The sequence below is a fragment of the Perca fluviatilis genome, chromosome 20 (genome assembly GCF_010015445.1).
Source record: "Perca fluviatilis chromosome 20, GENO_Pfluv_1.0, whole genome shotgun sequence".
In the NCBI taxonomy this organism is placed as follows: domain Eukaryota; kingdom Metazoa; phylum Chordata; class Actinopteri; order Perciformes; family Percidae; genus Perca; species Perca fluviatilis.
The window spans coordinates 30,435,444-30,448,105 of NC_053131.1; the positions used below are offsets into that span (position 1 = coordinate 30,435,444).

General features: G+C 42.5%; 1 protein-coding gene across 2 annotated transcripts in view; it reads right to left on the reverse strand.

The window, feature by feature from the left end:
- The window catches only part of atp10d (ATPase phospholipid transporting 10D), a 58,826-nt gene that overhangs the window by 12,505 nt on the left and 33,659 nt on the right, over window positions 1-12,662 (reverse strand). For both annotated transcript variants that reach the window (XM_039785711.1, XM_039785712.1), the window contains 9 exons: window positions 11,382-11,611; window positions 10,734-10,925; window positions 8,668-9,346; window positions 6,917-7,023; window positions 6,005-6,131; window positions 5,101-5,285; window positions 4,145-4,445; window positions 2,691-2,767; window positions 1,198-1,323 (listed from right to left, as the gene is read on the reverse strand). In XM_039785711.1, the coding sequence (XP_039641645.1) occupies window positions 1,198-1,323; window positions 2,691-2,767; window positions 4,145-4,445; window positions 5,101-5,285; window positions 6,005-6,131; window positions 6,917-7,023; window positions 8,668-9,346; window positions 10,734-10,925; window positions 11,382-11,611 (2,024 nt within the window). The remainder of the gene's footprint in view (window positions 1-1,197; window positions 1,324-2,690; window positions 2,768-4,144; window positions 4,446-5,100; window positions 5,286-6,004; window positions 6,132-6,916; window positions 7,024-8,667; window positions 9,347-10,733; window positions 10,926-11,381; window positions 11,612-12,662) is intronic.

A 12,662-nucleotide genomic window follows, 5' to 3' on the forward strand; every position in this document is an offset into this window, starting at 1 on the left:
GCCATTGTTGCATGAATGTGATACGGTGATATACTGTAGTTAGCTTTTTAGTTTTTTGGCTCTTGTAGTACGGCAGATGTTGGGAGAGAGATTTATTGTGGTCTGGGAGGGAGGGGTGGGGGGGGCTTGTTAAAAGTTGTAATCAATAAAAAAATTGTTAATAAAATAATAAATTAGCATTTCCTAATAATCCAATTGCAGTTAACATGGTTAAGTTAAGGATGCACATATGTGTATGATGTTATTAGGGGTGTCAGGATTCTCCAAATCCACTATTTCAATTTAAACATTGATTTTTAATAGGGATGGAAATGCCACAATAAGAGCCACTGGATGGCAGAAGGTTACCTTGCAACAACAGTTTGAGTTTCTCAGAGTTTACGAAGTGCAATTGAATGCCCCATTAGTTTAACAGGGGCACATAAAGGCACCATGGAGTCCCGTCAGAGCCCACATGCTTTACCTTTGTTTTTCTGTTTCCGTAACTCACTCACGCAAAAATTTTGCCACACCGGTGACTTCAAGGGAAGCAGGAGGATTTTTCAGTTCTATTGTTTCTCCGTCATCTCCGACTCCGGCAGCGAACATGGACAAGCTAACGTCACTGTGTTTTGAGCTGCATGCTACCAGTCGGTAAGCTATGCTTTTTTTTCTTTGAATGTGTGTAAGCAAGTAATACTAAGTAAGGAATCCCTGATTCCTGCTTTTTTATCACGATAGTACAAATCGAAAGCTCATTTCGATCCATTTTGGTTTTAAAAACAAAATTGTGACACCCTAATTGTTGTAAAATGTTTTTTTCTTCTAATCTAACGTTCCACTGTGCAATAACAGCAGATTCATGTCATGCTGTATGAGTAGGGCCTAATAAAATCTTTGTCGAAAAAATGTCAGACTGCACAATATCAGTTTTAAGGCATTAAAGTGAATAATTAAACATATGAATCACATTGATTAGACTGTAAGTGTTTTGTCTTGCTTATGGAACAAATATCCAGCAAAACCAGTACAGTCATGAGATAGAGATCGTCTGAGTAAGAAGTCTGGTGGCAGGAAACATACTTGACTTTGTCTTGGCCATAGTAAGTTGTTTTAGAGAATTAGATAGGGTTGTTTCTATTAGGGTGTTGTGCAACTCTTCCTGATGTGAGAGCCAAAACCACCATCTTAACCAGATACTTTAGTCAGTACTCTTACCACATTCTTGTAGATGAAATAGAGGATCATGTTTGCAAGACGAGAGTAGCACAAGTGGCCGTGGACCAGCAGCAGCTTACTGAGGTGTTTAAACCTGGAGATGGCAAAGTCACTGGACATCACAGCCTGGGGGAGGACACACAGTGGCAAGAAACTTACAGAGTGCTTCACACACAATAGGGGCTATATCCCTCTGTTAGTTCCTACTGACAGGCAAAACTGTGATGATGCTGGCTACTATAAACACATTGATGCTAATATGTCTTCTTTCCAACTTTTAGTTGCATCTCACAACTGGCAGTTTTAGAGGTCAGAGAAGTGTAGAGAGTTTACATGAACAATAGGCAGGAGTCCTTGCTTTGTGACGGTCTACACTGTGGCAACTGAGTAAGCGATGTACTATTTGGTTCATTAGAAACTTTATTGTCCACGTTGTTGAAAATTGTCTTTGGCTTCACACAATCAAGACTAGGGTTGGGTATTGTTTGGATTTTTACGATTCCGATGCCGAACCAGTACTTTTAAAAAAGGTGCCCTGCCACATGTATTTAATTACTTGTCTGAAGTTCTACCATGGACTCTGTAAAACTTTTTGTGGAAAAAAAATGCCTTGGTTAAATTGTTTCAAGCCATTCTAGCATGGCATAGAAAGCCTTCAGGAAGACTCGATTTGTGCCATTTCTCATTAATATTCAACGAGCTAAGCTGGTTGACTCTGATTGGCTAACAGCTAGCCAATGAGAGCCTGGCTATCAGCATCCTTTACCCAGCGCCTGAGCCATCTTTCTCTATCACTCTGCCCAGCGCAACTGGGCGAGCTCATGAATAGTAATGAGCTCAGGCAATACAATGTCAGACTGACCAGCTTTTGTAATTGGCCTGATTTCTCTGCTTATTTCTTTTCAGTGGCTATTGCTGACAGAGGAGGTAGCAGTTCATTTTCACATTCACGACATAACACAAACACATATGGACCTAACATATTTCAAAAAATGCAAGTAAAAACGGTTTTGTGTGGCAGAGCACCTTTAAAACGATTCCGATTCCTAAACCGATTCTTGAAAAACAGAAAAATTACATCAAAGAAAGGCTCTTTTATGGAATAAAATTTTTTTAATATATTAACGTTTTAAAGTACTTAAATATATAATAAGAAAGAGAGTGTGATATTTTTATGTCCGTTTCGGAGAAACAGAGGGAAAATATTTCAGTCGACACATTAAGCGGAACCGAAATGAGGAACCGAAATTTGCGTTCTAATCCGGTCCGATTCCTACCGGTTGCGTAGGAACCGGTTCCATAGTAGAACCGGGTTTCGGTACCCAACCCTAATCAAGACAAGAGCAAAAACAGTAAAAACATTGGGAGAGCTTGGAGTTCAATCGCATTCAACCAAAATCAGTACAATAGGCCTATAACCAAAACTATATGTCATTTTTAAAGACCTGTGTGATTTGCAGGTGTTGTGTCAGGGGGAATCTAGCGGTGGTTACCTGCATGCCCTCCTGACCAGATATCCCGATGCCCACGTCAGCCACCTGAATCATGCTCACATCATTGGCTCCATCACCTAAATGAACACAAGCTTCCATTTCACTGTCCTTCATGTTCAGGTATCTACAAAGCATATCACATATTAGAAGACTATGTGATATGCTTGGTAAGTATTTTATAGGGCTGGGAGGATATGCATTTGTCCCCATTCGATTCTTTCAAAATTCACGGGCGCCGATTCAATTTGTATTCTATGAGATCCAAGTTTAGTTTTAGGACATTAAAAGAGATCACACGTTAGCGGGAATAAATGATGAAAAGACGAATTATTCATTAACATTCAGCTATTTTGTAAAAATATGTTTCTGTCTCTGTATTAATTGTTTATTCTTATTAATGTTGAATATATTTGTTTGTGTATGTATGCAACTATCGCCAAGGCAAATTCCATTTTGGATTCTGAACCAGGTTCCTGCGGGTTTCAACAAGTCAAATTTAAGACTTTTAAGACCTTTATGAATGAAATTTAAGACCTATTTCACGAAATGCAGAGTCACAAAAGTACTTGCAAAGTAAATGAAATGATTAAAATTGAATGAAATCGACACCCGAGTAATATTGATCTGTACATACACAGAGAATTATATTTGGAATAGTGAAAGATAGAACTACAACGCTACAGAAGAATAAAAAAAAACATTGCAATGAGTATTAGAAGTATTGTTAAGACATTGTAGGGTTAACAATTGGTGCGTGTTTAAAATGATTTAAGATCTAGAACACAATACCTTTGCAAATGTAACACTTTTTAAGGCCTAAAACTTTGATTTTGAAATTTTAGACTTCTTTTGTGTTTTCTTCCATTCGACCATGCATCGTCCTCCCGGTCAAAACTGAAAATCAACACTTTCTGACGTTTTAGTCTCTTTTTTTCAACACTTTTGGCACTTTATTCAATGTTTTTTGGCGCTTTTTTGACGTTTAACGCTTCTTTTCACTACCGTGTATAAACACCACCAACGCCAACTCAGTTTTACACTTATTTTTGGAATTCATGGTCAATTAAAAACCTAATTTATAGGAAATTATACCCAATTCTTGAGTTAAAAAAGCAGAAATTATGAATTATTTAGACTAACATTAAAGGGAGGATAATCACAGAAGGGTCAACGTTCAATCGGGATACTGTTTCAAAACATTTCACATTGCTAAAAAATTGAACAAAACACCCAACATTCAATGAAAGTAGAGATCCGATCTTTTGTTGTAATTGTTGTATGAAATCATCGGTGTTATTTTTGTGGGTAATTCAAATTAGGTAGTTAAAAAGAAACCCATATTTCTGATATAGACATTTAGACAACGGGTCAAATTTGACCTGAAAACAACACAAGGGTTAATACCCTGAGGAAACCCTGGAACAAGGAACACGTCCTACAGGCGGAGTCCTTACCCACGGCCAGGGTCATGACGCCCAGCTGGTCCCGGACCAGCCGGACCACCTGGCTCTTCTGCAGCGGAGTGGACCTGCAGCAGATGACTGCCTTGCACCCTTGGCTCAGCTCCAGGAAGTGGCTCTTTAGCTCTTCCTGCAGGGCCCATTCCAGCGTCCGTCCGTCTATAACCAGAACGAAGCCTGCCATGCCGCCCGAGGACGACTCCCCATGATTCCCTGCTGCGGTCGGCTCAGTCAAACTGGCTTCACCGCGCTGCACTTCCACTTTGAGCTCCTCAAGTAGAACTGCACACGCATCCTGATGCGCGAAAGAAATCCGTAAGTACTGATTTGTAGAGTCACAGTGCATTTACGTGATTGCATTTGTCACAATAATTATGCAAAGCATAAAATGATTGTGTTTTATCAGTTAAGCAGCTGGGCCTGAAGATCGTGGCAGCTGTCGTAAACACTTCTGGTTAGATTGCGATTGATTTTGGGCTTCACTTTTGTTCAGTGGGAGGAAATGGAGATGCGTCGTCCATCTTTATATACTGTCATTTGGGCAGACATGCCGGCAGTCATTATTATAACCGACCAGAAGCAGCAGGAGAGAAATTAATTTGCACATGCTGTAAACTAACACTACTATGCAACATGAATTTTTCATGGAAAAAATTGTTGGGGTAAGTAGCTTTTGACAGCTACTGTACGTATCAGAAAAGCCACTGAGACAACCAACCTACATTGCTAAAACAATGTAAGCCAACCATGTCCATGACTTATAATTGGGCTAAAAATGTTTAGCAATTGCAGCAGGAGGGCAGGAGATGACAATTATCCAAATAACCACTCGCCAGGGATCTGGATTAACAGGCTGAGAGGTAGAAAGGTAGAAACACCTGCCGTAGATACACATTTCAAATTGTCCAAATAAGCCCTACAACAGTGCAACAATCCTTCGGGCCACTGACCTTGCTTCCACAGCTGGCTGTCAGCAGTTGGTCGTTGGGACAAAGGAGTCTGCAGGCGTAGGCGATGTTGATGGCCGTCTCCTTTTTGTCTCCAGTGAGGATCCAGACTTTGATCCCGGCCCTCTGAAGGGCTTCGATGGTCTCTGGGACCTCCTCCTGCAGTCGGTCCACAATACCAGTGGTGCCTGAACACAGACAGACAGACAGACAGACAGACAGACAGACAGACAGACAGACAGACACACACACACACACAACTTACCAGACTATTCTAGTTGTTCTATTATTTGCCTTACCACTTAGTCATTAAATGGACATTTCTCATGATTATTTATCAAAAATCTCTTTGTGTAAATAACATTTAGATAAAGCACCAATTGTCACCCCTGTAATATCGTCGCCATATCGCAATCAAGGTATTTGGTCAAGAATATGGTGATATTTGGTTTTCTCCATTATCGCTAGGGCTGGGCAATATATCAATATTATATCGATATCGTGATGAGACTCGAAATCGCCTAAGATTTTGGATATCGTCTAAGATCGTAATATCATGATATGACAAAAGTGTTGTCTTTTCCTGGTTTTAAAGGCTGCATTACAGTAAAGTGATGTACTTTTCTGAACTTACCAGACTGTTCTAGCTGTTCTATTATTTGCCTTTTCCCCACTTAGACATTATGTCCACATCACTGATGATTATTTATCTAAAATCTAAGTGTGAAGATATTTTGTTAAAGCACCCATTGTCAACCCTAGAATATCGCCTCGATATCGAGGTATTTGGTCAAGAATATCATGATGTCGCCCAGCCTTAATTATCTCCCAGCCCTACAGTAACTGTAAGTACGTTGTGCTCCCAGCTCTGATACACAGGTGGTCCGTGTGTGAGCGGCGCTCCTACCCAGCAGCGTGAGGTTGGTCTCCAGTCTCTGAGCGGACTCCAGCAGCAGCTCCTCTCGGTTCTCGATGCTGCTCTCCGCCAGCAGCTGTCCCTTCAGCCACGCCTCGTACTCCTCCTCTCCCACAACCTGCTCGGAACACACACAGTCGCTGGAGTCACACACACACACACACACACACACACACACACACACACACACACACACACACACACACACACACACACACACACACACACACACTCGTTGTCTTACTGTTAAGGTGGGGTATTGATTGGGTTTTTTACGCTACCGGTGCTAAAACAATACTTTTAAAACGGTGCCGGTCCCTAAACGTTGCCTGAACCGACACTTAAAAAAAGAATAGCACAAAAAGACAGCCGGCGACATTAAAGAATGGCTTTTTTATTGCTAAGGCCACATGGTCAAAAAAAAATAATTGGAGTTTCTCAGAGTTTATTAGGTGTAATTGAATGCACCCCAGAGTTCCATTGAAGTCCCCATGCTTTACCTTCGTTTACAGGTAAACAGGTTTACATAACTCACTCACAGGGAAGCAGTAGGATTTTCCAGTTCTGTTATCTCTCCGTTATCGCTCCGTTGTCTCTGACTCCGGCAGTGGCCATGGTGTCTGGAAAAGAGCTGCTGCAGGCTACCAGTAAGCTAGCGTTACCCTGTGTCTTTAGCTGCATGCTACCAGCCGGTAAGCTATGCTGTGTCCGTTAGTTTTGTGCACAAATAGGCTGGGGTTGGAGAGAGAATGAAATACTGGGGGAATCGCTGATCCTGCTTTTGATTTGGAAAGCTCATTTTGATAGATTTTGAAATTCGAAATTGTGACACCCCTCCTATTAAAAAAATTGTGTGATAATGTGCGTACAAAGCTATTTTGTTTCACCTTCCCGAAGCATTACCTTTTTAGCGATGCAGAGTGTGCGGAGGCCTTCTCTGGCATAGCCGTCTAAATGAATTTGGGTTTGTTCTCTGATGTGACTGTAGATCTCCTGAGCCTGCTCTGCACCTGAACACAACACAACGATATTGCTGTTAACATTAGTATTATTATTTGTCTTTAAATCAGTCAGGCAAAGACCCATTCCTTCAGTATTAGGCATGGGCCGGTCCCGGATACTGACGGTATGATAACCATCAGCAAAAATATCACGCTTTCACTCTATTGCAATTACAGCTTTAAAATGTATTATTTTAAAATGTCTGGGTAAAAAAAAAACACATTTAACACAATGTATTTTATTTTGAAACACACTGCACACTGGCAGGGAGAGAGATTTTTAAACTGCACTCTCTGTCCTTGACCACTCATAAACAACAGCTCATACCGCAGAAAGAGTATGACGGAAAATCTTGAAACTGTGACTTTTTCGAACCGCGGTATACCTTGAAACCGGTAACGGGCCCATGCCTAGGCCATATTCCCTAACTCTTCGTCTACAGTAGGCTCCTTCTGTAAGTTATGTAGAAGAAAATGAATTACCTAACCGTTATAGGGCTCTATCTTGCACCCGGCGCAGCGCGGCGCAAAGCCCGACGCAAGTGTCCTTACTAGTTTAAGACCGACGCAGTTGTCAGTTTCTTGTCCAGCGCCCACGTCGTTTAAATAGCAAATGCTCCTGCGCCCACCTTTGCGCCCATGGGCGTGCTGGTCTTACAGGGAGATGTGTTCAGGTGCATTCTGGGCGTATTGCTATCTTGAGGCAGTGGGAAGCGATCGCGCCATTGACCAACAAAAACCTGGTCTAAAGTCAATAACGCAGCATTTCATGGTTATTTTAACAGCAAATTTGTAAAATGTGCCTAGGCTTATGCACAGCGCGCACACACTATGCTTGTTACACACACACACACACACACACACACACACACACACACACACACACACACACGCAGAAGATTACAAATAAAAATATTACGGTGCAAATCCTCCATCATAATAGCAATGCTCCAAGGTCCAAACGCGCCTGGCTTTTAAAGGGAATGGGAGATGATCTCTGATTGGTTGATTGCATGTTACGCCCAAAACACACCTATAAATTAATGAAGACACTAAGTACAACCCTTTTGAACCATGCGCCCGGTGCACGGACCCTTTTTTCCGCCTTCAAACTAGCAAAAGTGGATTTGGACACGCCCTAAATGCAGCTGCGCCATGCGCTTCACGCCGTGCGCTTAGATCGTTAAAATAGGGCCCGTAGTCTCATTTTATCCTGAAATCCTCTTTCCTGTTGACTGATTAATTTCCTGTTATTTTCTCTGATCAACAAACTTTTAGTGTCTCCTGTGTTAATTAAGTCTGTCTGCCTTTTGTCTGACTCAGTGTTAAAAACCAAAGCATTTCACTTTGAGTGAGAGCTTTTGTTTAGAGCCCGAGCCGGCTCCAGCCGCGTTCACACCAAAGTTTAAACAAAAGGACCGTTTTTCAGTAGTTTCAGCAGACGGTATTTGGTCTATGCAAATCTGCTCAGATAGTTGTGTGAGCGAAAGTCTTGTCAGCTTTTGTTGTTCTGTTGCTTCCTGTAACCTTGTACAAGCCCCCCACCCCCCCCACAGCTTCTTGTGAGCTTCTGTCTCCACTGCACAGTGAATACAATTCATCTGAACCAGCCACTTTTATTGGACCTGAGAGAACGTTTTCTTCCACAGTTACCTTTGGGCGTCTCAGCCAGGTCCATGATGACAGAGTCGGCTCCCTTGGTGTAAACCACCACGTGTCCCGTGAGCGGGTGGCGCACCACCACTGACATCTTCTTCCTGTTGGAGTCAAAGGGCAGGATGTGGAGCAGCTGGACCGCCAGAGAGCCGATTCCCGGCAGATCTACCAGCAGGCCCTCTGCCGAGCGTCCCCGCAGGGTGCAGCGGTACGCCTGGGCGGCGTGGACCAGAGCCGCCTCGTCTGGACTCTCCGCCTCGTACAGCAGTTCCTCGTTAGTGTCGCTCTCGCGGTCCACTTCTCTAATCGGATCACCCTCCGCATCCTGCCTGGCCCCGTCTGGGTTTGTCTTTGCATCCTCAGCCTCTGTGTCCCTGTGCTCCGTCCGTCCGGCATCGCCTCCTTCAGCTCGGGAGGACAAGTCCAGTTTACGCCTCGGGTCGGGGGGCTCCAGGTTGCTTTCTTGGCCCGGGTCTGACCCGTCTGTAGTGCTGTTAGTGGGTGTGAAGGAGCCGGCCTTCCCCCGGGCGAACAGCCTCCGGGTGAAGCTGACAGGGCTGCCTTTCATCTGGGGAGGGGACAGCGTGGAGAGGGCTGTGAACGGAGAGAAGCTCAAGCGCTGGAACATCAGCTTGAAATCCTCCAGGGACTTGAGAGGCGTTCGTGCTTCAGGCACCTGCAGGGAAGAGAAGAAACAAAAGACAACATTGGATCAGATTTTGTAAGAGAACTTCTAAACCGAAATGCTCAGTAAGCCATTGTTTTTCATTTCAATGATGTGCTGGTTTTGCGTGGATTTGTGTTGTCTTTAGTTTCATTTTCCTTTTCCATCCACACCTACCCTTTGGCGACACTATACAAAACAGGCCTGGTACATAAACAGCATCCAACAGGACCGCAAGGCCCTGCAGAGAGTGGTTCGTTCGGCTGTACATAGAAGAGACGGTGCCCTTCCCTGCCTAAAGGATATTTACACCAGGAGCTGCTAGAAAAAAAGCTATGAGAATCATTAAAGGTCCAAACCACCCGGGTAACAGCCTTTTCTCCCTGTTGAGGTCGGAAAGAAGGAACCGGATACACCAGGCCGGCGCCGACAGGCTCAGGAGGAGCTTCTAACCTCAGGATACTAGGATCATGAGAGTTTAATTTAACCCTTGTGTTGTCTTCGGGTCAAATTTGACCCGTTTTCAAAAATATATATCAGAAATATGGGTTTCTTTTTAACTACCTAATTTTAATTACCCAAAAATAACATGGATGATTCCATACAACGCGCTTTGCAAGTACAACAAAAGATCGGATCTCTACTTTCTTTGAACTTTGGGCATTTTATTCAATTTTTTAGCATTTGAAAAAAAAATGTAATGTTTTGAAACCGTATCGTCACTGAACGTTGACATACATATATGTGTAATGTGTATATGGATATTTGAAGTTGAATGAATTTTTAAGTCTTATGTGAATACTGAATATAGGGCTTTTGTTAATTTGTTGATAAACGATGTACTTACTGTAGATGTAAATTTTATTATGCAATGTTTTGTGACCTGTGTGATCTTAGCCCGTGGGACTACGGATGAAAATTAGCCCTTGGCTACAATCTGGCATGTTTACATGCATGTATTCCATGTTTGTTCATTAACATGCACTGTCCCAATCAAATAAATAAATGAAAAAAAAAAAAAAAATATATATATATATATATATATATATATACACCCTTCTGTGACGTTAGAGTGTGAAAATATATAAGCCAAACACAGTTTAAAATAACTGATCCTCATAATCAGCTAACAGTGTCACAGTGAATGTTTTGTTATGCGTTTCTTGATTTAAAAATATATATACAGTATATATATATATATATATATATATATATATACACACACACAGTATATATCAGCCGATATATCGGAATATCAAATATTTGTAACGATATCGGCCTTAAAAATCCTTTATCGGTCGGGCTCTACAAACTAGGTAAACTGAAAACTCGTACAAGCACGAGTAGAATCTTGATGGTAGATGTGATAATATTGTCTGGGCAGATGTCCTGGACTCACCACGTGGCGGGGCTGGCTGGGCGAGGACACCACCACGCTGTTACAGATGGCCAGAGCCAGGAAGAAGTCGGTGATGTAGGTGAGCTCCAGGCTGGACGGAGTCCCAGAGGAGCCGTCGCTCAGAGCCAGCTCCGGACAGCAGAACCAGTTCAACTTCCTCACCAGCTCGGGGTCAGGTACCACCTCCTTCGCCTGGACACACAGTCACACAGAGGCAGCACGACATTACCCGACACGGCTAGAGATACAAATGCAATTTTCAAATCGAAAAAAGCTGCGATAAAATAGATTTATAGGCATGTAAGAGAATGAGAGGAGAAGGAGACAATTTCTCAACAAAATGTTAGTGCTGCAAAATTTATTTTTTTGAGTTTCATATATATTTTTTTGTCTTGTTAATCTTGTGAGTTTGACCGGTTGTTTTTAATATTCAATAAAAAAATAGATGCATCCATAGTACTTCTTTTCAATAAATACATTCTGGGCAATCAGTGTATATTGTCCATTTGAAAACAGTGTGAAAAGCTGCATTAGTTGTAACAGATTCTCAATTTTGGATGTGAGTACACAAATAATAGATCTATGGTGTGTTTGTTTGTGTGTGTGTGTGTGTGTGTGTGTGTGTGTGTGTGTGTGTGTGTGTCTGACCACACGGCTGCAGAAAGCGTTGGTCCTTGGGTGGATGGGATTGGACAGTTCCTCCTCCTCCTCCTCCTCCTCCTCATCTGTCTCAGCAGCGAGTGTGTGCAGGGACACGGAGCTGCGTTGGCAGCTGAGAGAGCGACAGCTCAGGGATTTGCCGCTGCAGCCCGACTTCAGAGTTACAGAGCGGCCCGCCTCCTCGCTCTTCTCCGCCTCGTACACCTCCAGCCTCCGAGCTGACACAGAGCAACGCAAACACAGAGCATTTACACACTACACTAAACACTTGTTTTCTTAACCCTTGTGTTGTCTTCCCGTCGACCACGCAACTTTGAGTTTTTCTGGGTCGAAATTTCAACATTTGGTTGTTCTTTTTCGACACTTTTCTTGACGTTTTTATTCAAATTTTTTGCCGTTTTTTTAATTATGTTTTTGTCAATTTTTTTAACATGTTTTTTTTTGTCACTTTTTCCGATGTTTTTTTTTGTTGATTTTTTTTTTCTGCGTTTTTAGCTTTTCCAACAGTTGTCACTTTTTTCAACGTTCTTTTTTCGTAGTTCTGATATAGAACGTTTTTGTAAAAAAAAAAAAAGCCTGTTTTGTGTTACAGTGGAAAAGTGACTTACTAGAGATGTCGTGATCCCGATACAAGTCCTTTAACATTGGATGAACATTGGATCTGCATAAATGCTCATTAAATGATGGCTATCTGGCATGTTGAAATCCTATTTTTCACCAGTTTCTTGATTCAAAATACTGAACGTTAAACAAAGACCTCGGCCGATATCTCCAACACTGGACAACGTACACCAAAACAATCTAGATTGATAAATCGGACTACAGGTACGATGAAAAGTATGTATTTTATGATTTTGGGGCGAACGGCCCTTTAAGCCGATAATAATCCATTAAAATATGCCTATACTCCAAAACCTCCCATTGTTCCCGCTGGACCTCTGCTTTAATTAGGTAATTCCTCACTACTGTAAAAATATGTCTGTAATATACACATACTTTAACAGAGGTTTCCACCGGGCGTGTCGCGCTGCGAGAGGCACAGCGCCCCCCCCCCCCGCGTGCGACCACGGCCATTCAAGTCAAGGCTTGGTATTCCACAAGCCGCGCCATGGCTAGGGCTGCACAATTAATCGCAATTTTATCGAAATCGCAATATGGACTAGAGCAATATCCAAAACGCAGGGGGGTGCAGTATTTGTTAAAGGCAAAATATGTGTCAAACCATTCTGAATGAAGTATTGTGGGGCAGCAGAGATGTCCTGGGCCTAC